Consider the following 26,327-nt stretch of genomic DNA (forward strand, 5'->3'; position numbering starts at 1 on the left):
AATTCATCCTGCACTCCATGTTTCATTTAACACAAAGATGGTTTGTAATTTAAAAGTCAGATCAACCCCAGGTCACAAGAAAGACTAAATATTCATTGCCACAGTAATGAATATTAAAAAAAATAATTATCTAAGCTTATAGGAAAGGGTGTTCACTATATCAAATTAAATGTCTTTTTGCTCTTCTCACATTTCTGCTCAGCCATTTGAACAACTTCAGAAGAGGGTGTGAGATATCCCACACAGGGAAGGGTTTTCTCAACTGCTAACAGGAAATTTCAGAACTGTGCTTCTCTAGTGTGCAGAAATTAAAATACTTTTACATTTCTGATAAAAACCAGTCATCTATAAAATCCCAGCACCCAGCAGGTTTTTAAATGTCAACAGATTACTTAATTCCTTCCTTCTCCAAGCTTTGATTAATTTCATACTGCAGCCCACTGCCACTTCCGCCTAAGCTCCAAGACCAGGAAGAATACATGGGTGTGTTCCCTTGATGCCAACAGTCAATGTGGGCCAAGAGCTGTGAAGAGAGGAGAGGAGAGGAGAGAGAATGGAAAAGGAGAGAGAGACAAGGAAGAAAAGCTGAGAGGTAACGAGTCCTGAGTTCCCAGTATCTTGTACGTTAAGCAAAGAGAAGCTGAGCATGTCTGACTGTCACTACAGCCTCCATGATGCCTCCACAGAACTGCCTATTCCAAACTGCAGGTATGTCACAGTAGGTGAGTTTCAAGACTGGAAGGAACAATTATTTCTTTAAGATATAAAAGATGCTGCATCCCAGTGAGACAATTTCAACTTAAATATTTACACTTAATTCACAGGAAACAGTGATGCTCAGGAATATAACTTAAATTCTTACTGGCAATCATGATGGTTTTAGAGTTTCCTCCAAGGCTGTCTTTCAACAGCCAAGTCAAAACTGAATCCCTGTAAGGCACAAAAACTTGCTTCTTCTTCACAAGAGGGTTGGCTGCATCCTGAGATAAATCAGCTGCGGGGAAGAAGAAAACAGGAGATAATTCAGTAGTCGCTGCCTTCTCTAACTTAGCTCTAAAAGACCTGAACACGCTGTCTGGGTTTGTAAGACAAACATCCAGCAAATATATTCTGTGCTAAAATATTACCAAGGAAATAGAGGGCAGAAGGTATCTGCAAACCCACCTAAGGCAGAAATGACATTTCCCAGAGTCACAAGGGACTTGTTTATATTGCCCCCTTCCTTGAGTCTGACCCCAGTGGCACCGGTGGCATCTGCCCGCTCACTTCCAGCAAGATCGACGAGGTGGATCTTGCTCACAGTTTCACATGGCATTTCAGCGTCGAATTTTGCCTATGGAAAGACACGCATGTAACTCAGAAGAGGACAGAGTGCCCCATGCTCTTCTTGCCCAAATCCCCATCACTTTCCACTTCCATCAGAGATCTCTAAGGTAGACTTCTTTTGTTCATTGTAGTTTACTGGCTATCATAGTGATTACGAGAACCTCCCAAATTAAATTGAATGCAATAGAACTCTACCACATGTGACTCTCATGCTGTCTAAATAATCAGTCTGTTTGGCAAACCACTGTCACTCTTGACAACACCCCTCAGGATTGGAGATGAAACAATCTGACAGTCCCTAAGGGGACCTGGGAAAGAATAAACAAACACGTGATTAGCTTTGTCTCTCTGGAAGCTCCAGCATTCTGGGCACAAAGGTTCTTCACACATTTATGTGGGACATCATGTGACACTATGTAATAAAACACACCACATATATAAAGATGTGAAATACTAAAGTGTAAATTACCTGGCTTCTGAATCCTACCAGAACTTTATATTTTCAAAGATCTTTAAACTATATTTTTTATTTTGAATCAAATGCAACAAATAATAATAAGCATATATTCTGATGGACATATAAAAACCTCGTAGAAACTACAGCCTGCTACATCCTAGCTATGCATCCATCAGAAAGTTGTTAGCCACTAAACTACTGTAAAGAAAGGCTCATCTTCAGCAAGACATAGAGATTGCCCAGAGAGCACTTCTGGCTGGCCTTGAAGACTCAACTCATTTTCCTGGTCTCTAATCTTCAAATTAATAAGGGCCTGCTGGCTGTTTTCTGGCATGTTCACTGTCAATATGGACAGGCAACGCCAAGTCCTAACCTTTGCTGAAGCCAAGACTCGAATTTGTGTATTCCTGTGTCTGGCTTTGGTAACAACTACTTTTCCTCAGCCATTCCCAGCCACCTTCAAGACACTGTCCACCACCTGACCACAAGGAGTTCTTATGTTAGTGCCTCTAAGGGTTGTTCACTGTCCTCTAATATGACTCTCGTCATAATCAACAGCACCAGGGACCATGGAGCAATAGTGTAGTACACCCATTCTTCATCTTGGTCTCCAGATGCTCTGCCTTGAAATCTATCATCTCCCACAGCACTTAAAATAATGAAAACTTTTGCTTTATTAGGCACAAGAGCAAGTCTGTCTTATACAAGCTCATGCTATGTGCTCACGGCCTGCTAACTATTTCTTAAGAATATATATCAGGACATTTGCATCACTGTGAGTATAGAAAGGCTGTGAGCACACAGCACATGCTCAAGTCTAACTAACAAGGAAGTGACAATCACCTTCGCTTGCAGCTGCTGCTCCTGGCTAAACAATGACCAGTGCTTAGCTGGTGCTAATCATCAAGGTAAGGCCTCAGGAATGGGGCCTCTGCTCCATGGCTGCCCTTACCTGAGTGAACTTGATGGTGAAGATGGCGTGGGACCTGCTACTGACATCATTCATCCCCGTCGCTGCGGTGGTGCGATTGATATTTCCTGCGTCCATGAGTTCCTCCACATCACTGTAGTTCTGGACTAAATGCTTGGATAAATCTGAAGAAGAGAAGAGAAGAGAAGAGAAGAGAAGAGAAGAGAAGAGAAGAGAAGAGAAATCTTTCTGTTATGTAGTGAACTAAATGAGAGGCTTCCCTCTAAGAACCATGCATGACAACACATCTGCTAATTTGGTTGGAGATCGTGTGCCTTGTGGTTGGAGATCTTGGAGAGTGGTGGTCTGTAATGCAGACAGGGAGCTGAACAAGCTGGTTGGCTTCAATGGGCTTCAGCAAACTAATGTGAGTGCCCATTGCACGCCATTACACAGAGTGACTGTTACAGCTATCAACAACAATCTCTTGGAAACAGTCATGGTACAAGGAAGAACAATGTAAAAGTTCCACCTTCAGGAATAACCTTGTGTAAACCCAACCCTCATGCAAAACCTAAAAAAATTTTAAACTCTAAAACATTTTTACTGGCTGGTTTTTCTTGAAGGGAGAGTAGCTCACAAGGTTAAAGGTCAAAGTGGACAGGGCTCCTCTGCTTTTTGCTCTATCTCAAACTTTCTCGTTCCCTTTTTGTGAAGTAACCAATGTTACTGGTTCCCTATACCCTTCAAAAAACAACCCATACATACAAAGACAGTTAGTTACACACACTATCAAGTTGCCTTCCCTCCTCTTCCATGCACATGAGAACATACTAGGCTAAACACGCAGGAGGCCCTTTGATCAACCACACGCACAAAAATAAAACGGTTTGTAGAGTAGCAGATCACAAACATTGCTCTGCATCTTGCTTTCTACTTACATACATATAAGGATCCTCTACAACGCTAAGGTGGCCTGGTATTCATTTTTAAGCTACAGAGAAATGCTTGTATATCAGAACCCCAACCAATCTACCCAGCCTCTTGAGACGACACAGGTTGTTTATTTTACTTTATTTACAAATACAATGGGCTGCTAAGATATTTTGTGCATCAGTCTTTTCAAAAGTATGGGAATGTGACTCCAAGGTAAATACTTGGAGGTAGAACTGCTAAATCAAAGGATGCTGAGAATGCTGGCAGATGCTGCAGAGAGGACAGTTCACAGCAGCAGGAGTGAGGACAAGGCGTGCTTGTCTCCATCCCCCTTCCCAGCACCCTCACTATCCACCCACAGGGGTGACAAGCATCATGCAGAAGGGCTCCTTCTGCTGCTTCACTATGATGAAAGAAGCTGGGCACTTTTTCTCCCACTTAAAAATCACCAGGAGTTTGGGGTGGTGATATAGCCCAGTGTTATAGAGTGTGTGCCTGGCATGCATGCTCAAAGGAAACTCTGGGTCTGATTCCTATCAAAAGGTGGGGGAAAGATTTCTTCTTCTATGACTTCTAGGTTTTTAAGTCAAATTTTAAAAAGCCCTCCTTCTAAGATTCTGGGGAAGAAAAATAACCCATGGTTCTTGTGAACATGCCATTCTTTTATACTTCACATTAAATCCTTGACCTCATTTTCAAATAATTTAGTCTAAAAGTTGAACGATGGTACTTTATTTTTCTCATATAATCTATAACCCATACTCCCCAATGTTTGAATAATGTATTATTAATAAGGATCATAACTACAGAGGTCAATATCCAGATGTTTTTACCCTGTTTAATTATTCTGTCTCCTCATATATCAGTTTTATGTGTTCTGACATCTGTTATAACATTTAAAGAAAAAATATAAAGGCTCCTGTTAGACTGAAAGTGATGGGTATTCAATAACAATTCCCCCAGCACATACACACACACACACACACACACACACACACACACACACACACACACACACACAAACACACAGAGATACAGCTGCATGCCTTTCTCTAGGGAGACAGAGCACAGACGCAAATGGGAACTTAAGGAAACATAGATGGGTCCTATGCTTCTTAACATAGGACCCATCTATGAGTCTTCTGATGACCTCAAGATAAAAAGGGAACTACAAGAGATAAATCTTCAAACCCATGTTCTGGTCCCTTCTTGGTAGCAAAAAAAACTATACTTCATAGACAATGCCATAATAAACCATGTTTCCATTAGCAATGCCTACAGGCTACTCCCAGCAGCTACTCAGTTCCCTTAGAGAGAGCAAAATTAAAATTAGCCACATAACAACCCAGTGTAGTAATTACCCCCCTCATTGTGATTAAAAAAAAAAAAAAAAAAAAGCCTGATAAAACAACTTAATGGAGGATGGAGGAAAGGGTGTATTTTGGCTCATGATTAAAGGGGATACAGTCAACCACCATGGGGAAGGTATGGTGGCAGCACTTGGTCACGAGATGCACTGAGTCTATAATCAGGAAGCAGAAAGCCATAAAAGCATATGTACAGCTTTATTCAGCCTGCATCTGCAGACCATGGCATGGTGCTACCATTATTTAGGCTGAAGTTGTCTTACCTCAACTAAAGTCATCTAGATAACTCCTCACAGACGTGCCCAGAGATTTGTTTCCTCAGTAACTCAAAATCCCATGGAGTTGACAACAAGATTAACTATTATAGCCTATTTTTAAATACATGGCAAGAGCTAATTCACAATACAATATCACATGTAACACCCTCCATGACTAACTGTCCCTCAGTTAGTATGGGGAGGTGGGGGAAAGCCATAATACAATATCATATGTAACACCCTCCATGACTAACTGACCCTTGGTTAGTATGGGGAGGTGGGGGAAGGCCACTAATAAGAGACCAAAAGTTAACAAATTTTCACAATCATGACCCAGGAACCGCAGTGCTCATGCCAGAAGGCTACAATTTAACACCACAAAGCTGCAGCCCAGAAATGGTGCCAAGACCCTTTGAGCAAGACTGCCCTGGACTGCATGACCCTGGTGTGCATGGCTATTAATTTCACAGTTTAGGATATACAACTGAAAGTTATATGCACGCAGGCTTAAGCTGACCTCTCAGAACTACTTAAGCCAGTTGGGATTGTACTCCTTCACATGGGGCATGCATTACATGCCAGGAAACTGTACACAAGAAAACCCACCATGACTATAAACAAAGACCTCCACAGCACACTAATGTGGTGCTCTAGCTATTGCTTAGCCTGCTGTACCTTTGTACTACGCTCAATAAGCTACTTCTATTTTAGTCTAGAAGGTGAATTCATTCACTGTCTGCCAGACCCTTCCTGACACTGTAGAGGTGGGTGCTCAGTCCACCATAATTATCCTATCACAACACAAATTCAAGAACCAGGGGGAGACACCCCTGGGAACTCTTCTTACAAATAAGAAAAGAGAGTCAGTCCCCTTCCACCTGGCACCCATCAGGGTCCATGAACATATGTTAGTAAAATGCATTGCCACTGAGACACACAGGCCTGGGGGTCAGAACTTGATCGTCTTGTGGAGAAGCTGAGAAAACAAACTTCCAGAGAGATCTTAAAGCCAAAGAAATGATGAGTAGGCCTTACAAAATACCTAGAAAATAAGTAGTGAAATACAGATTTGCAAAACAAATGTTGGCGTGCCAGCTCCTGTCACTTCTACTGTAATAAAATTCCAAAAGTAAACAACTTTTTAAATTCTTACCATCACCAAACTTTTGTATTTTTTTGTTTTCATGCCAATCCCCAGGGAGACGAGGGGAGTGACTATGTGAAGACAAGAAACATCCTTCTTACCCTCAACGTACGGTCCTTCTTTGGGATGCTCACGGACTCTTAAATTGAAGGTCTTAGATGACTTCCGCCTAAGTAGGTCTCTCACACGTTCATTATAAATTTCTAAGTAGCTAAAAATTTTAAATAGAATTAATTTTATAAAAACAGTTTTTAAGTCATTACTAATAACAAACACAACACTCCCAGCACCCGCAGCCATATACACACACCTCTGCTGTGCACTTTATAAGAAGTATTTCACTCAACCCTTGCAACGGCTTACTGGTGGATACATCATCATTTGTAAAACTGTAACAAGAGAGTTCTGGTGTGCTTTAAACAACTCGCCGGAAGTCACAGTCATCAAGAGGTCAAGTGGCTCTGAGCAGTACATGTCAACACAGCTCTGCTCAAGACCTCTGGGGACCAGCGTCTGACCCAGACTCAGCGACAATAAGGAAAAGGTTCCCTGTGCACCCAACTGATGTTAAGGGTGCACTTACAGAGGAGCCTACCACAGTTGAGTAACACAGATGTTACTCAGCCAAAAGAGTGAGCCCAACTGCATACGCTCACCAATAGTCTAGGGCTCACTCAGTGTGAGAGAAAAATAGAATATTCAAGCTTCCCATCAAGCTATGCTACCTCACACACAAATTACACCAACACACTCTCACTTTTATTGCTAACTAACATAGAGTTTGGGTCAGGAAGGGGCAGGCTCATTCCTCAACAACCTCCACCCTTACCCTCCTCTTTCCCAGACCTCTGTGCAAGTCAAGCATACTGGGGCCCCTCAGAACGTTATGCATCAGATAATGGCCCTACCTGACTTCTGTCCTGAAAGAGGCTTCATCCCATCTAGTGGTTTCATTGATCCGACTGAAGAGAGCTTCACAGATCCGAGGTATTAAGCCAGAATCGCCCTGAAATGGAGAAGATTACCACAGCCATCACTCAAACTAGATTTGAGCAGACCATGAATTTGCATTTTGCTGGCATGGACTTAGGCTCTCTGAGCCTGTGTGCCAAGCCCAAACCTTCCACCAAGTACCCCTATAGGACTTCATATTCTCTGAAATAAAAGGATAACATTTTCTAAATTATAAATGCTAGGACTTGTATATTTTTATAAGATGTTAAATCAATTAACAATGGCTTGCAAGGATATGGAGGCTTATTCTCTATCAAAGAGGAGAGTTTATAATATAAAATAAATGTTAAAAATATCTGGCTAAATGACAAAGCAGTGATAACAAATACCAGGTAGAGAAGAAACACTAGAAAAGATAATAGCCATTTTAAGTCCTCCAGATAGCCATCTTAAAAATGTAGGTGGCTGAAGTACATTAAACTATGGAAGCCAGCCTTCCTCTGCTATAGCAATCTCTGCGTAAGTCCTCTTTGGAAGAGAAAATCCACCTTGTCTAAGTGTTGTAGCTACATAATCATAGTCAGGTAAGCATGAACAAGCTTGTGAGCAATACTCTGTGGACTGGATAGTTTTACATCAACTTGATACTAGCCAAAGTCATCTGAAAGGAGGAACTCAATTGAGAAAATGCCTCCATAAGATAGGGCTCTAAGCAGACAAGAACGTTTTCCTAATTAGTGATTGATGGGAAAGGGCCCAGCCCATTGTGGGTGGTGCCATCCCTGAGCTGGTAGTCCTAGATTCTATAAGAAAGCAGGCTGAGAAAACCAGGGGAAGCAAGCCAGTAAGCAGCCCCCTCCATGGCCTCTGCATCAGCTCCTGCCTTCAGGTTCCTGCCCTGTGTGAGTTCCTGCCCTGACTTCCTTCAGTGATGGACTATGGATGTGGAAGTGTAAACCAAATAAAAGCAAACCCTTTCCTGCCCAACTTTCTTCCGGTCATGGTACTTCATCAGAGTAATGGTAACCCAAATTAAGACACTGTGCATCAGGCAAAACGCTCTCCCTAGAAACTTAACCCCCCTCTAAAAGACTGCCATTTTAACTTTCTTCTTCTTCTTCTTTGTATCATCCATTCAATTGGTACCAACTTTTACCAAGGAAACTGAGCCTTCTACCACAGTTTTTGTCCTTTCTTAAAATAAGTTACTGAAGGGCTGGAGAGATGGCTCAGTGGTTAAGAGCACTGACTGCTCTTCCAAAGGTCCTGAGTTCAAATCCCAGCAACCACATGGTGCCTCACAACCATCTGTAATGGGATCTGATGCCCTCCTCTGGTGTGTGTCTGAAAACAGCTACAGTGAACTTGCATAAATAATAAATAAATAATATTAAAAAAAAAAAATAAGTTACTGAAGCTGTACTTATCTAGTGGGGGGGGGGGTGGTTAGTAGCTGCTCTTAGAAATGCTTTGTAAATGTTTTATAGAAAGTCGAGGACTGATATGCAAATTTCATTTTTAGTTTTTTTTTTTTTTTTTTTTTTAAGTTTAGTAGTAAAACAAAAAGAGAAAAACTAATAAAGTTAAAAGGGACATGCCAGGTGGGCTACCTCTCTGCCTCGCTCTCCCTAGCTTCCAGCACTGTGACACACATTTCAGTGCCACACTTTCCATGTAAGCACAAAATTTGGGTTGGAGAAGCCAGGTTCCAGGCTCTGATATGATGCCCTGAGATTTGTTCCTCCCCAGTACCATGCTTCCATAGGCCACCAAACCTTGAGCACTATAGACACTACTGTGCCTGCTGTCAGGGAGCCCTAAAGCCTTTCACAGTGTCTATATCAAGAACAAGCCACAGGTTTGGCAGTACTGAACTGAGTTCTTGCTGCCACATGAAAAAAGAGAAAAAAAGATGTGTGTGTGTATGTGTATATATATATACACATACACATACACACACACACACACACACACACACACACACACACACACACACACACACCATTGTCTAAGTCTTAAATAGCCCTATGCAGTTTTGTTTGTTGTTAGGTTTGCTTCTTTTCTCTGTTTTCTGTGTTGTTAGGGAGCAAATCAGGGCCTTGAGCATGCTGTGCAGGTGTTCTACTACCTAACTCCTAAGCTACGTTCCCAGTCCTTTTTGAGACACAGTCTCCCTGAGTTGATCATCAGGCTGGACTGAAGCTTGCCAGCATCATGCATCAGCTTCCCAGGAAGTTGGGATTACATACCACCATGTCCTTTACCTACATCTTACTTTTCTATACTCTGGTGCAAATACAACATAAGCGCTTAATAATCTGTACTGATTAATCACTAAACTATGGGTGTTGTGTTTATAAGCACACAAACTGTAAGGGCTTGCTCTATAATGCCACCTTCTTCATGTTTGCTGGACGTATCTAACACCTTTCCATCAAAAAGTTAGGTTTTCTTTTTTTACACTTTTCTTAGGAAAAACGTTCTGAATAATTTTAAAAAGAATAGACTTTGGTAATTTTATTCAAACTGTTATACTGGCTGAAAAGAAGAATAAATTACTTTCTTGATAAGATTATAAGGCCTTTAAAAGCAGAAATGAACTGGGATTCCCACCCATTGTTTGTGCTTATAACATAAAACTATCTCTAATTTCAAATCTCTCCAAGGAAATTTAGTTCAACTTATTACTGAGTTTTATCTTGTTATTAAAGGAAGATCAGAACAGGAAAAGATGGTGCAGATCAAGTAGATAAAAGATAATTCTATCAATCCAGAAAAAGACAGTAAGACACTTCCTTCCCTCACAACATATAAACAGCTAAATAACTCACAGAATTTCCCATCATGGTGTAGGACTTTCCAGATCCAGTTTGCCCATATGCAAAGACACAAGCATTGTAACCTTCAAATGCAGATTTCACAACATCTGTACCCAGAGTTTTGAAAACCTAAAAGGAAAAAAAAAAAAAGATAAACACAAAGGATACAAGTACCATGGATTTTAATAAAAGCCCCTGCTGTATTGACAATGTGCTTGAATGTTACTTTCATCTTTAGGGATTACAGCATAAAAATAAATCACTGCCGAGCTATAACAACAGAATATGTATTCACGCCAGTTTTTTAATCAAAAGTAAACTTTCCAAGCAAGCAAAAAGCAACACCGTTCTCTTTCCTGCTTAAGTTAGCAAACAACTTCTGAAATATAAATGTAAACAAGGCCAAGTGGCAATTGTGTTTGGGAGCAAAGATTTTAACATGTGATGTTAAAATTCAGAACTGCACAATGTGTGAAGCTATTCATCTATCAAAGCCTCCAAAATTAATATTCAAAACCTAAAGGTCACAGTAGCCTGAAATTATTGCCTGAATCCTGCCAAGTAAAAGCCTTCATTTCTCAGGGCCAATATACCTCAAGATGAATCTCTAGAAGACCTGGGGTAGCAGAATGCCAGGGTGGAATGGTGAGACTAGAATGGTAGGCTGCCTCACAACAGGCTCCCAGTGTATTTATTTACCTGTTAGGATACTTATCCAGATACTTGCAGGCATGGTGGGGAGACAAGATGGGTGGAGATGGTCACAACCACAACCTAAGTTCTGTCCAGTGTACCACATAGCCACCATTTGGGAGGAAGAGTAAAGGATGAAGCACAAATGCTCCAGGAGGACAACTAATGTAAATGAGACAGATTAAAATGGCAAGTGGCCTCTTATACCAAGCTGGGAAGGAATGACCCAAAGTTTGGTTGATGTCTCAAGTCCTCTAAGCCCAACATAAGGCCAACTCAAACATCTGTCTGCTACGGAAAGTAAGAGCATCAGCAGCAAGAGATGCCACAGAAAGAATGCCATCAGGTTCATAGTCAAAAAACTGAATGGATGGGATGACCACAGTCCAAGGTGGGAACTCCTACGGTAATGATTCTCTCTGAGCCAAGGTCAGGAGACCCAGAAAACCATTTCTCCCAAACTACCCAGGGAGCAAATCCTAGCCTTTACTGGCCATGAGAATACCTAGAGACCCAGTGGTCAGGCCAGCAAGTCAGTCCAGTGAAATATGAGTCTCTGTATGAACCTAGGAATCAGTACATTACAAAACTTCCCAAATGAATACTACACACCTGACCACAGCAGAATCTGATGACAATTCAGCTGACATCCATGATGTAACAAAAATAAAGCCAAATAGACTTGGGCTTCCTTCCTTTTATTTGGTTTGCACTTCCTTCAGATTCTATATAAAACATTACTAAATGTAATTTCAACTGAAATTCTACCAAAAATGGCTACAGCCACTCATTCTCAGTTAATTTTTAGCCATTTCAGCTTCAGGCACTATTATTTTCTAATCTCATCGTCAAAGTCTAATGACTTATGCAATACCCAGCCATGGCATCTCACATTTACTGGGCACTGTCACAGGGTCATGTATTAATTCAAAGGAGAGAGGGTTCATGAACCCTCAGATGAGGAAGCTGAGAGGGAAGGTCAGGACTCAGGCCCTGCAATGAGTGGCAGAGCTGGAGCTGTACTCTCATCACAGGGCTTTAACGACATCCTCTACAATCACAAACCCTGGTGCTGGCTGGGAGGATGCATTCCCAAACTCCAGGGAACTCAGGGATCCAGACGACACGCTTAGGTCTCCTCTCCCCACTCCATATGAACTGTAAGTAAAAATCCTACTTCTCCAAATCTCTCAGGTTGGAGCAGAAACAAAAAATTTTCCACAGAAATTTCAGAGAATAAAGAAGGGGCATTTCTCATAGCCCAGATGAAGGTAAAATAAGGCATGTTAAACAGTTAACCCAATCTGAAATGATTCCACAATTAAAATCCTCCCAAGAGTTAAAATCCATGCTTCGTGGGTGATTACTTTGTTAGCAAGTAGAAAGATCACCTAGGTGGCCTTCTGACAGACTCAAGAGCCCCAGCAGGCACAATGCTAGGACAGACCTAGGAAAGGTAGATCTGGAGGTGACACTAGAACTAGAGCAGCCTCAGCACCAAGCAAGCCATCCACCATGGCCACACCGAGGTACAGAAACAGGCACAGTCCTCTCCAGAGGCCACCCTGCCACACTCCCACCACAGACGGACTCAGCATCCGCTACTGTACCAAGCAGGACAGATTCAAGAGACTGGTGAGTCCATTAGCACCAAACCCTGGCCAAGCCCCTCACAGTTAGCTCTATATGCTTTGCCATGTGTGCAAACACTTTCAAGCTGATTTCAAGAGTGATCCAAGATATCCCGGGGCCTTACTAGCAAAAAATCAACCACAAGAGGGCACTGCTGAAACAAAGACACTGCCATCTAGCTGGACAACTGGGAAGCTATTGGATTCCAGTTTCTCCAAGGTAGAATTAAAGAAGCAGGTAGGATGAGCTCAAAGCCTCCCTTTGGAATACTGAAGAACCATTTAAAAAATTAAGACCTTATTCAATGCTCTTTAATTTATAAGACCGTGGGTTTAAATTGCTCATTGGTTATTTTCCCTAATTCTAAAACAATTGTTTGCTTTTCAGACTTAAAGGAAACTTTATAGTTGTGGATATATTTTCTCTATTTTACAGACAACTGATTAAAACAGAAGAGGGGAGCGAGAAGGCCAGCTAGCGCTGTTCTGGTTCATGGTGCTCGGCTACACTCTCACTCATTACCACCAACCTGAAAAGCTGAGTAGACACTTGGTACTGAAGCCTTCTGGTGAGTGCTACAAAAGGGATGAGGGAATATCTCAATATTTTAATAATTGTTTCTCTGCATCTATGTTGGCTTAGATGCATGGCTTAGTGTGTTTCGCTTAGAAATTCCTCAGAACAATCCCAGATTCTTCTCTCTAAGGATCCCTGAAATACCAACAAGATATTCTGCGAAACCACCTAAAGTATAGCTCGGAAAGCTTTGCACAACCTAGAGCTACCTTGAAACTCTTGACACTGGCTTCTAACTTGCAGAGAGAAGGGCTACATTTGTTCTTCCTTCCATCATCTTGATTATTGTGCATCTCAGAAAGTATCACCTGCTCCCATAACCATCTATAAATTGGGTCATTTGGTCAGCAAACATTTCCCAGCCAGGTCCTATGGTCACACAATACTCTCCATCCCTCTGCACAGCCCTCTGTCCCAAAGGACTTCAAATTCAAGAAAAACAAGAAAATCCAACAGATCATTAAGTAGGTTAAAAATGAAGATCCAAGGCTTTTCATTCATCCTGTGCTTGGAGACATGCTGAAGATCACTACAATAAATTGTTTTTCCCCTTAAAATTCCCTACCTCGTGTCACTTACCTCTCATGTGTGTAACAGAGCATCAGTCTGGGCTCCACATCCATAGCCTTCTATGCCAGCCTCTCCTGTCAGTGTAGACAGATCAGCCACCGGGACCCAACCTCATCCTTACCCTTTCACCTCTCCTCTCCTTTGATGCTGTGACAGGAGGCTGCCCTCTCTTCACACCTGGCAGCTTGAATGAATAATTCCTTTTTTTCCCCACACAAAAGCTTGCCCGTGGTGGTTTTTCCACCTCCTCTCACATTAGTACCATGGACTCAGCTCTGGCACTACTGAAACGCAATCTGCCTTCGAACCTGAGCAAGTTACTAAAGCTCATCAAGGTTTTTCCGAGGATTTAACACGACACAGTACCAAGCATGTCTGACTCAAGGGAAACTCGAATATCAGTTTCTCTTCCTCTACCAACTCCTCTATCACACTGGACACTTCCTCTCTCTATAGTTTTAATTCTTCCTTCCCTCTTACTGATGTTTGAGTCCACAGCTTCTGGACACAATCACTGCAGTATTCCAACATCATCTGCACTACTTCAAAAGGCCAGTGTGGTGATGTATGCCTATCCCAACATGCAAGTAGTGGGTGGTAGTAGTGATGACCCTGAGATTCTATATTCTAACAAGTCCCCAGGCAATACCACTGAGGCAAAACCCTGACACAGAAACATATTAGGATTTTCATGCTCTAGTTTTCAGGTTTACAACCCTGGTCAAGAATCTCCATGTTAGCCGGGCGTGGTGGCGAACGTCTTTAATCCCAGCACTCAGGGAGGCAGAGGCAGGTGGATTTCTGAGTTCGAGGCCAGCCCAGTCTACAAAGTGAGTTCCAGGACAGCCAGGGCTACACAGAGAAACCCTGTCTTGAAAAAAAAAAAAAAAAAGACTCTCCATTTACAGACCTGAACCATGTATCTGTGATATTTAAAGATGCTACTGAGAAGACGGAGAAGCCCAGTGATGGTGCCCATGTTTTTCCATGTGTGTTAGTACACACCAGCTCTGCTCCAATGTCCGACTTTTCCCTACCTAGAGTGTGTGTCTGTCTTCCTGTTCTAATGATGTCATCATCAGTGCCTTGCAGGTTACCTGGGAAGGCTTGTTCTCATCCGTGTAGACAACATCTACATTGTTTCTTAAACAAATACTAGCATCAGTCTAGGTTGTAGTTTCTGGAGAACCACTGCTTCTAGAATCCTTTCTATAGCCTACTGTGATCCACACAAGCAGATGAAATGTGGCCTGGGTTTGATATTTATTTCCTATGCTCTGTATCACAGCAGGAATCAAGGCTAAGTGGTTTATTTCCAAAACTTAAATATACAAATGTCACACTCCTGACACCAAATGCTACATCTTGAATCCTTCAAAATGAGACTCATGTCCAAGCTTTGAAACCATTCCAGTTATGATCATCAAACTCAAAATGGTGGGAATAAAAGTAAGCTTTAGAGGACTGAAGTATCAGGCTTACATAAATATTTCCATCTGATAATTAAAAAGCTAAGTTACCAAATGCTAATTTTATATAAATTAAATTCAGCAAAAAATAGTAATAAGTCCTTTTTAAGTGTTTTAGGAAAGTCCTGTTTTCTTAATAAGAAAACAACAACATCAACAACCCAGATTTTAAGACTGTCACACTGTACCATTTCTTGTGAGACATAATCTGGACTCTTGGTGTCAGCAGAATAAAAAGAGAAGTCATAGGTGAAGGTCTTGGTCCGTTCTCTGCCTGAATCCCCAGTTCCTCCTTCTGGTATCTGCAAAGATAGTTTTCACAGAAATAATAGGAAAATAAGGTGGTAATAATGATAATAATAATAACAACATAAAGAATAATGTCATTTAACCAGTGACTCAAAATAAGAAACAAAATTTATGACTAAAACACATAAAATAATTAACATTTGCAATATGTATACTCTAATCAGCATTTAATTTCCATTAGTCTCCCTAAAGAATAAATAAAAATAAACACAACATAAGAAGTCCAGGATCTGTAGTATGTATGTATGTAAGATGACCATACACTATGGTCTTAACTAACATAATTAGCTTACGTGAACACAATGTTCAGTCAGACTCTGTCTGCTTGTCTTGCATGACTCTGACTGTTTCCTCCAGGTACCTCCAGAGCTGGACACTGTAAAACTTTAGGGGTCCTGGACACTAATTCTGGTAAAAGTGGTGCCCTCTGGAGCTGTGTGATTTGGTAGCACCCTGAAAACTCCAAGTCAGATATCTCTTCTTCCATGAAGCTTCCATCTAGAAATAATTTCTCCTTCTTTTCTGAATGAAGACTCTCCTAAGATATATCACACTGTGAAGTTAGCACAGATGTCTGCATATATCTTATGTTCCATGCTCTAAGCTTATACTGAACCCCAAAACAATACATATGTTTCCAAACAATCCATATGATTCCAAAACCTTATATCTCGTACACATGGTACAGTGTACTTTTCAATATAATCTACTTCTTTAATAATTTGTTAAAGCATTAACCATGAAAAAAAACAGTATATTAAAAATATGAGCAGCTCCCATGGGTGCAATTGTGGCACAAATATTATGAAGGTAACCAACCACTGGTAAGATTTGAGGTCTGCTCCATAGAAGGAAATGCATGGCTGCTATGGTAAATCTGGACATGAACCCATAGTTGGTAGACTCACAGGCCCTAGGAGTAAACTATTACTTTTGCTAAATATCCAAAGCATCAAACTACCATCTAAATTTATATCTTTATATTCACAGATTAGTTTAGATCTCAAACCTCATCAGAGAAGTTTCTTTGTTCAGTGAACAGTGGTTAACACAGAACTAGTCAAAGTCCAGACAAAAGGTATCTATCTACAGAGCACTGGGCCACAAATGGGATGCCTACATCACATGCCCTCCCGAGAAGATTCAGCGACCATTACAAAAGCAGTGCAGAAAGATTTTCAGAAGTTGGAAAGGACTAGAGTAAAACAATGTCATCTAGACAGGGCAGTACCAGACCCACTGCACTCATGAACTCACAGAAGCTGCAGCTGCCTGCACAAGACCTGCACAAAATCCAGCCAGTCAACAGTCCAGCCAGGAGGAGGGGCTCACGAGGAGCTACCAACAGGTGATGGCTCACCATCATGGAAAGTCTGTTTTCTTTAATGGAGTGGGCCCTGGTAGACAGACCATGCTCCAGTGCTCCCTCACTCATGAATAACAAAAGGCAAGAGAGTAATCACAGGTATAGACTCCATCATACATTCAAGAGATGACTGAACCAAAGCCCTGTGAATACACAGATGCATAACGTAAAAGGAAAGCTTGCTACAAACAAGAAAAGGCAGACAGAACTTAAGAAGCCTGGGAAGATGCAAGAAAGCAAAAGAGGACTTAAGATAGGCCAGACTGAGCCAAGCTGTACAAAGACTGTGTAGAGTACAGGAAAAAATCATTGTAGTAGAGAACGCCTCAGGCAAATGGCTTCTGGCAGTCCAGAGCACCACTCCCTCCAGGAAGATAGTACTACCCTCATTCTCATCTCTGCACTACTCAGAAAGTGACTGCAGAGTATCCACTGCCCAGGACCATCAAATAATAGAAATCTATTCCTTGGACACTTGACCGTGGAGCAGAAGGCCTCAGAGACTCACATCTCCACACTTAAGGGGGCTAAGTCCTGAAAGAACAAGATGTCTTTAGCATTACTTTTATACCCTTGCTTCCTCCTTAAGTGAAAAGCATTCAAGGTTGTTACCCAGTGTGCAAACAGAATACATAGTATATTTAAAAGGCAAAAGGAAGAATGAATGTACCATTTTGAAAAATTGTAAAGTTTTTTCATCTAATTTTTTCCATAAAGTAATGCAGTTTTTATTGTTCCCTTTTTAAGCTTTCATCCTCTTGATTAATAAAAACAACAGTTCTCAGATAATCAAGGATCAGAATACAGGATGGATTCTCATTTAAAAATCACAACAAAGAACTGGAGGTGTAGGTTAGTTGAAAGGGGATAACATTTGAAATGTAAATAAAGAAAATATCTTTAAAAAATGGCAATGGTAACATTAAAAATAAATAAATAAAAAAGGAGTGTCTGCCTAGCTAGCATGCATGAGGCCCTGGGTTTGATTCCTGGCAGAGCAGAAACCAGGCACGACAGTACATGTGTGTAATCCTAGCAAGAGGGTCAGAAGTTCAAGTTGATACTCATTCATGTTTGAGGCCAGCCTAGGCTACCTGAGATCTTGTCTCAAAACAAATAAATCTAGGGTCAAAACTTGTCCGGTTCTTCACAGAGTACAGGCAACTCTCAGGCTCTGGAGAACAGGGTAGAAGTGTCAGGTCCGTCTTCAACAGCTTGAGTCTGACTCTCCGGTCAGATGAAAGCGGGGTGGAAAAGGCACTGGGCTCAGGACTCGGCCTCAGCAGAGCACACAGACACTGTTCAATGCACTGAGATGGCGCAGTTAACTCAGCCGTGCAGAAAGATCAGGTGCTTCACCCACCTGCACCCCAGTGACAGAGGCTAAGCGTGGGGTCTCAGAACCACAGCAGGACTCCCTCGTCACTTACCTTTAAGTTTGTGATTGTCGTTTTGCTTTTCTCCATTTGAATGATGAACTTGGCCTCCAGGTCCTTTTCCCTGTGACATAAATAAAACAGTATTCTTTTAGAGGATAGCATTTGTGTTAGAAGACAAAAGATTACTTTGAAATAAACCTATTTCATTTGACTTTCACATGAGGGTGTTGTTTGTGAATGACAACTAGAAAGTTAATCCCAGATAGCACTGCTCCCAAATCCTTGCTAAGGCTATGAAGACACATGAAGACACGTGACACAGATGCCGCCATCAGAAAGTATGACTAATGAAAATATATGCTGACAAAATCTAGAAAAAACTTCTAACTTTAGAACAAGTCAGCAGCGAAAACGTCAGGCATCACAAAGGGCTGAACATCATGGAAAAGGCAGCCCTCCCAGCCTGGATGAAAACCAAGTCACAAGATGGATGCTCACAACTGTGAGCTACTCCCAGGGACTGCCAGAGTTTTGCCCCTCCTCTCACCAGCTTGTTAGAGCCATTGGGAATTGTGCTTCTTACAAAGCAGTAAACAGGAAGCCAGGCAAATTCTGAAGAGCACAGTCTATATATTAGGTGGCAAGGGCCTGTAATCCCAGCATATGGGAGGCTGAGGCTGGAAGACCTCTCAAGGCCAGCTTGAGAGAGTGTGTCTCAACAAGAAAGAAAAAAAAAAACTTGTTTATCTTTTATTGGAATGTTATGCCAATCAAAAAGCACTGATGCCAGTATCTATGACATTATGGAACAGTCATCAGGACACATGATTTAAGTAGAGTGCAAAGCAGAGAACAGCACATAGGCAGTCCTCGCCTTTCATGGTCTGACATTAGGATTTCACACTCTGAAGTGAAAGTAATACATTCAGTACTAATCTGAACTTGCCTTCTGAACTATTATCACTTCCTAGACTAGTGACATAAAATCTAGTCCTCTCTAGTGATGCCACACAGCAGCAGCAGATTCAGACTGGCCATGAGATCACAAGGAAAGTAACACAGACCCTTGGTGTACAGTGCATATTGTGCCTGTGTTGATAAACTGAAACACTCTGTAGGCTAAATGTATCCTGAGGATTTTGTTCCTAAATCTATTATAAATTAAGAATAAACCAAAATCCTCTAGATACATTTAGCCTACAGAGCATTCCAGTCCAAAGAGAATGTATGTAGGATGACACTACATCTGTGTAGAGAACAAAAAGGCAACCTTAGTCTTTTCCAAAAGGCTACATATAGAGAAAGGAAGAAATTGGAAGGGAAGGGGCAATGATGGGAACAATAGTTTCCTGAATATTACTTCATCTATAAATCATTTCTAGAAGATAATGTATGCAAAATTAAATTAGATTAAACAACCTAAAATTCAAATGTAAGCTGAAAACGATGGATCAAACTTTGTATCACACAGTGGAAGAACATTTCTACAATGTGGCAGAATTAGTTATCTGTGGTGGTCATTCTGAGATCTTTTACTGTGAAATAACTCTTGAATATTTATACTACTATCTCTGAGAACTACTGCCAGTAGACCTAGTAAATTACAAAGAAACAAACAGAAGATGGATAAGGTATGGATTCTGAAGGAGAAATAATAGCGTGAACTTTATCTAAAAGGAAGGAAGGAAGGAAGGAAGGAAGGAAGGAAGGAAGGAAGGAAGGAAGGAAGGAAGGAAGGAAGGGAAAGGGAAGGGAAGGGAAGGGAAGGGAAGGGAAGGGAAGGAAAGGAAAGAAAGAAGGAAGGGAAGGAAAGAAAGAAGGAAGAGAGGGAGGGAGAAGAGAGGGATGGAGGGAGGACAGAAGGAGAAAAGGGGAGAAAATAAAAACACAGGTAATATATTCCTAATCTGAAAATCTAAAATCCAAAAATGCTCCAAATTAGAAAGCTTCAGGAAGCCTGACATGAAACCATAAATGGTGATTTTATATGTGACCTCATGTGACAAGTAATACTAAAAATGCAGACACATAAAAATATCATACAAAACTTCCTTTAAGTGTCTCTCATGACTAGTCATGTACAGGCCACAAGCTATTTCACTCCATGTATGCTAATATTCCATCATCTGGAATGATCTGAATTCTGTATTCTATCTAGTTCCCAGACATTTTGGATAAGGATAAAGAAGTCCATAGTTATGCCTACTAAAGAGATCTAGAATTATATGCTCAAAGAATAGTCTCTAAATACCATTTGCCACTAAAAGAACTCAGGGCTTCTTAAATTATGCAATCTAAATACCTAAACCTTCTCACTCAAGAAAGCAGCCACTAGAGTTCACTAAGACTCTCAGGAGGAAAGTTCCCAAACAACTGGGCATGCTTACCAATGCTCGAAACCCCTAGCTCCCCTCCCCTTGCTGTAAACTCAACCTGGTGAGTCACTTCCAATGACTAGAACACACACAGACCAAGAAACACTCCTGCTGATTGCAAACAACTGTAATTTTCTATTTTTCTGGCTCTTCCCTTATGCCTAATCCTTTCTCTTAAAGCCCTGTGATGGGGAAAGCTACCTGCCGTGTTTCGAGAAGCTCTCAAAGAGACCCACAAACCATAGGTCATGTCAAAAGGCTTTAAAGCCCCAACCTAAAAGATTAGCACTAGCCAATGTTGAAATTTTTGAACAAAAATAACTGCAACAAAACAGAAAAAAATATTTGAATCAATCATATAAACTCTATAAAAAGTGAAAACTAAGAGGTCCCCTTCAGAGTATGAAAGACACAATCTTGTATTGAACTTTATTAGTAGTCAGTTGGTAAATGAAGGGAGAGAATCAAGCACACATCCCATATATCTCCTCCATAACAGCTACTTCGGGGCACCTCAATGGAAGGTTCCCTTGAGGTATCACAATTATGCCTTGTAGAAGAAATAACACCATTAAAACAGCATTGGGCTTTTGTCCCTGGTGAGTTACATGACTACTCTGTGAATATCATTGAACTCACCCAACCTCTATGAGTCCTGCATAAAGTAACAGCACCACTGTTTGGGAGTCGTGTCCACCCATCACCCAAAGGACCTCCTCTGACCAGCACTGAACCACCAGGAAATGCAATAAGAACAAGGACCACGAAAAATCATCTATCGGGCAAGGAAATCTGTTAAAGCCACCAGAGGAAGTGATAATTGATACTGCTTTCTTGTAACAATAACAGATTGTAAAAGCAGAGAGAAGAAAATCCATATATTACAAACATATATTAAAGATATGTCAACCACATGAATATCACTCCCACAGAAAAAGTATTTCTAAAAGTTATAATACATTGGATCTAGGAGATAGCTCAGTCAAAGTGCTTGCTGCACGGGGACTCGAGTAAAAGGCAGAGCACAGCACTCCTGTAGCCCTAAACTGAGAAGGGAAACGGGGAGGATCCCTGGGGCTCACTGACAGCCAGTGTATCTGAGTCCCAGGCTCAGTGAGGATTCATCTCAAACTATATGGAGTAACTAAGGAAGATGCCTGATGCCAATTTCTGGCCTCCACACACACATGCACAAATACATGTGCATACATGCACACACACATGCAAGCACACATATACAAGATTTCAACATATGTAGAAAGATGATTGATAATAACTAGACATTTGCTAGTAAGTTATTAAACTGATGTTTGAGGTATGATAAAAATACCATAGTGATTTTAAAATATCTTACCCTTGAAAATAGCACATGCCGAAATAATTACAAGTAAAATTATCTGTAATTTACTTTAGCCTGATGGGAGGGAGCTAGCTGAGGGTAACCTCCTGACCATCTCAGATCAATAAACCCCCAAGATCATGTTGCAGTAAACACCATCAGGTCTGTAGTGAACTCCCAGCCAGTCTGAAGAAGACGACCATTGTATACCATCAGGTTTCAGGCCACTGCATGTTGTTATGACAGATGGCTCCTGAAATCCCACTTTCTAAGCATTTGACCGTGAAGAGTGCACCAGTCTAGCAAGGGCTGCTCACACTTCATGTATCTGCTCTGGCAACTAGACCATCTTGATGCCTGTTAATTCCACAGTGGCTCTTTCTCACTTAATAACCTTCTATGACTGAATTTTGAGTTTTAAAACAAGTACTATCATCTGGGCGTGGTGGCGCACGCCTTTAATCCCAGCACTCGGGAGGCAGAGGCAGGCGAATTTCTGAGTTCGAGGCCAGCCTGGTCTACAAAGTGAGTGCCAGGACAGCCAGGGCTACACAGAGAAACCCTGTCTCGAAAAACCAAAAAAAAAAAAAAAAAAAAAAAAAACAAGTACTATCAATACATACCTCATGTGAACAAAATGATATGCTTTCTGGGAATATTTACATGGAATGCTGTCCTCACACTACTTGTTAATCCTTGCCTTTGAAAGAAAGTGTATTTCATATTTCACACCCTGCCTACCACACCTGCCTCAAGTCCAGTGTTCCTGGACCCCCATTTCAGAAGCACCTCCTAAGCAGCTAAACTTAAAGGTCCTCTTGTGACCAGTGCTAACACGTTAAGTATATACCTCAACAGTACTTCTCGGTTGTAATAACCATGTACTCTACAGGAGCACTAGTAGGTGCCACTGAGAAACAGTGATGTAAAACAAACATCTTTCTAAGAGAACTTATCCTAGCTGGGGAGTGGTGGTGTGAGGGGCCCAGAGACCATAGCCAGCTTTGCCCTTCTTGTAGTCCACAGCTTATCTTAAAGAACATATCTCCCCAAAAGACAAGAACACCACCTCTGCCCCAACCTCTGCTGCCCAAGTGTTCAAAATGTCGGCAGGAGCAGCAGCACTGGCGGACACATCTCAGGGAATGCATCTGAAATTGGGAGTGCAGAGCGCTATGTCAGACTTACGGAATGGAATGCTGTTGACTCACCACAACCTATACACAATTCTGTCAGGCAGTGACGCCTGGGACAGGCAGAGCTGGCATCAGTCTGGATGACATCTTGCTATGCCGCTCTTACATTTACTCTTAGGAAATAAACTCCTAAAATAAACACCATCTGCTTTTTGCACTGTGAATTTTACTTTGTTCTTTGACTTTAAAGTTTTATTTCTAAAATCCCACGGTAGAATATAAGGAAATGGGCAAGCTGACCTTCCGTGCTTTAGGTGGTGCAGACACTTCTGACCAAGACCACTGAAATGGCAAGATCTTACCTAAGAAGGCATCTGAGTAGCAAGACAGCCAGGTTCCCGCACTCCCGCGCCCCTGCCAAACCATCAGCTTCTAGCACTTCCAGGATTTTCTGTACCTACGCTCTCTCCCGCTGTCACTGTGGGGCTGCAGTCAGAAGCTTTTGCTCACTCATATTGAAACATAATTGTAGGCCACTGAGATTAGGACAGGGCTATCTGTTCTAGAGAGGAAATCTGTTTATAAGTATCAAGAGTGAAACTGTAAGGGAAAAAAAAAAAAGAAACATCTTCACACCAAAAATAATCATACAGTATTTACAATAAAGATGTTAGCTAGGTACATCTTTAGTCAGAGAGAAAAATCTCATGCTAGTGACTAAAAATACTGGTAGAAGGTCCAGTAGCACTGGGCATGGTGGCACACACCTTTAATCCCAGAACTTGGGAGGCAGAGGCAGGCGAATTTCTGAGTTCGAGGCCAGCCTGGTCTACAGAGTAAGTACAGCCAAGGCTATACAGAGAAACCCTATCTTGAGAAAAAAAAAAAAAAAAAAAAAAAGAAGAAGAAGAAGAAGAAGGTCCAGTGGCCTCTCTATGCTGGCTGGAGCCACCCATGCTGACCAACCCCCCCAGCTGTCTGTATTCAATGTACATGGTGGGGGCTGTCACACTTACAGATACTTGGAAGAAGAAAAGCAGCAAGAGGAGGTCTCCTGCGCTCGTGCTCCTCCACACCTGGCTGGGCATTCCTGCCCCATGCCCATCACCTACTGCAGACTATGGCTTTGCTCATGGTCCTTTCTCCACCCTCGGAGCCTTAAGTCATGATTCCCCATGGTTCACGGGAAAACCTATCTTACCTCAACTCTTCAACCCAACACTTACTTACCAAGTCCTGTCCACTCCACCACCAACAAACTTGGCCTCGTCTCCCTACTCCATTTGAAGCCAGGCCATTCCTGCTGCTCTCTGCCTCGAAATAGTCTTTTCCCATATACACTCTATTCTCTGCTGCCAGAAAGTCTTTTAAAGGCCATCTCACCAGGAGGCACTTGGCTTTAAACACCCTTGGGGTTTCTCAGAGATTACAAATTAAAGACCAACTATGGATGCACCCACTCTCCATACAGCTTCCTGGAGCCCTCTGCTCTGTCCTTGCCTTGGTTACCCTCTGACTATCTTGTCCAGTAGACAGTCAACTCCTTTTTTTTTTTAAGATATTTTCTTCATTTACATTTCAAATGCTATCCCAAAAGTCCCCCATACCCTCCTCCTCCCTACTCCCCTACCTACCCACTCCAGCTTCTTGGCCCTGGCGTACCTCTGTACTGGGGCATATAAAGTTTGCAAGACCTAGGGGCCTCTCTTCCCAATGATAGCCGACTAGGCCATCTTCTGCTACATATGCAGCTAGAGACACGAGCTCTGGGGGTACTGGTTAGTTCATATTGTTGTTCCGCCTATAGGTTGCAGACCCCTTCAGCTCCTTGGGTACTTTCTCTAGCTCCTCCATTGGGGGCCCTGTGTTCCATCCAGTAGATGACTGTGAGCATTCCCTTTTGTATTTGCCAGGCACTGGCATAGCCTCACACGAGACAGCTAGATCAGGACCCTTTCAGCAAAATCTTGTTGGCATGTGCAATAGTATCTGCGTTCGGTGGCTGATTATGGGATGGATCCCTGGGTGGGGCAGTCTCTGGATGGTCCATCCTTTCATCTTAGCTCCAAATGTTGTCTCTGTAACTCCTTCCATGAGTATTTTGTTCCCTATTCTAGGGAGGAATGAAGTATCCACACATTGGTCTTCCTTCTTCTTGATTTTCTTGTGTTTTGCAAATTGTATCTTGGGTATTCTAAGTTTCTGGGCTAATATCCACTTACCAGTGAGTGCATATCAAGTGACATTTTTTGTGACTGCCCAAGAATTTCATAAATTCATTGTTTTTAATAGCTGAGTAGTACTCCATTGTGTAAATGTACCACATTTTCTGTATCCATTCCTCTGTTGAGGGACATCTGGGTTCTTTCCAGCTTCTGGCTATTATAAATAAGGCTGCTATGAACATACTGGAGCATGTGTCCTTATTACAATTTGGAACATCTTCTAGGTATATGCCCAGGAGAGAAATTGCTGGATCTTCCAGTAGTACTATGTTCGATTTTCTGAGGAACCGCCAGACTGATTTCCAGAGTGGTTGTAAAAGCCTGCAATCCCACCAGCAATGGAGGAGTGTTCCTCTATTTCCACATCCTTGCCAGCATCTGCTGACACCTGAATTTTTGATCTTAGCCATTCTGACTGATGTGAGGTGGAATCTCAGGGTTGTTTTGATTTGCATTTCCCTGATGATTAAGGATGTTGTAGAAAATGCTGTCTTTTTTCCACTGGATGGTTTTAGCTCCCTTTTCAAAGATCAAGTGACCATAGGTGCGTGGGTTCATTTCTGGGTCTTCAATTCTGTTCCATTGGTCCACCTGACAGTCAGCTCCTTAAGTGTAAAGCCTGAGTTCAAACTGAGTTCACACTCTCCTCCGGAGCCTGTAGTTCAGATGTCACCAGAAACAGTTGTTCTATCTGCTAGGATAGCTGACTGAATTACTACATGGGCAGCTCTCACCACGGCCTACTTAAACACGCCCATCCTGATCTCCCTACCCCACACTCTTCCTGAGTCTTCTCTTTCCACAGAACTGACACCTTCCTATTTGTCACACAAAGCTTGTCTAGGGTCTAGTCTAACCAGCTCTTCCTACTCAACTTTCAAAAACAACCTTCTTAAACATAAAGGGTGCCAGGCAGTGGTGGCACACGCCTTTAATCCCAGCACTCGGGAGGCAGAGGCAGGTGGATCTCTGAGTTCGAGGCCAGCCTGGTCTACAAAGTGAGTTCCAGGACAGCCAGGGCTACACAGAGAAAACCCTGTCCTGAAAAACCCCCCCAAAAAAAAGAAAACCCTAATGGGCTCACCCAC

General features: G+C 41.9%; 1 protein-coding gene across 8 annotated transcripts in view; it reads right to left on the reverse strand.

Annotated features, from left to right (window-relative positions):
• Kif16b (kinesin family member 16B) overlaps window positions 1-26,327 on the reverse strand; it is a 283,270-nt gene that overhangs the window by 228,789 nt on the left and 28,154 nt on the right. For all 8 annotated transcript variants that reach the window (XM_006498819.4, XM_006498818.4, NM_001081133.2 and 5 more), the window contains exons 2-9: window positions 18,216-18,285; window positions 15,299-15,412; window positions 10,183-10,299; window positions 7,306-7,403; window positions 6,499-6,608; window positions 2,736-2,878; window positions 1,165-1,333; window positions 863-994 (exon numbers count right to left, since the gene is read on the reverse strand). In XM_006498819.4, the coding sequence (XP_006498882.1) occupies window positions 863-994; window positions 1,165-1,333; window positions 2,736-2,878; window positions 6,499-6,608; window positions 7,306-7,403; window positions 10,183-10,299; window positions 15,299-15,412; window positions 18,216-18,285 (953 nt within the window). The remainder of the gene's footprint in view (window positions 1-862; window positions 995-1,164; window positions 1,334-2,735; window positions 2,879-6,498; window positions 6,609-7,305; window positions 7,404-10,182; window positions 10,300-15,298; window positions 15,413-18,215; window positions 18,286-26,327) is intronic.

The sequence above is a fragment of the Mus musculus genome, chromosome 2, assembly GCF_000001635.26.
Source record: "Mus musculus strain C57BL/6J chromosome 2, GRCm38.p6 C57BL/6J".
In the NCBI taxonomy this organism is placed as follows: Eukaryota; Metazoa; Chordata; class Mammalia; order Rodentia; family Muridae; genus Mus; species Mus musculus.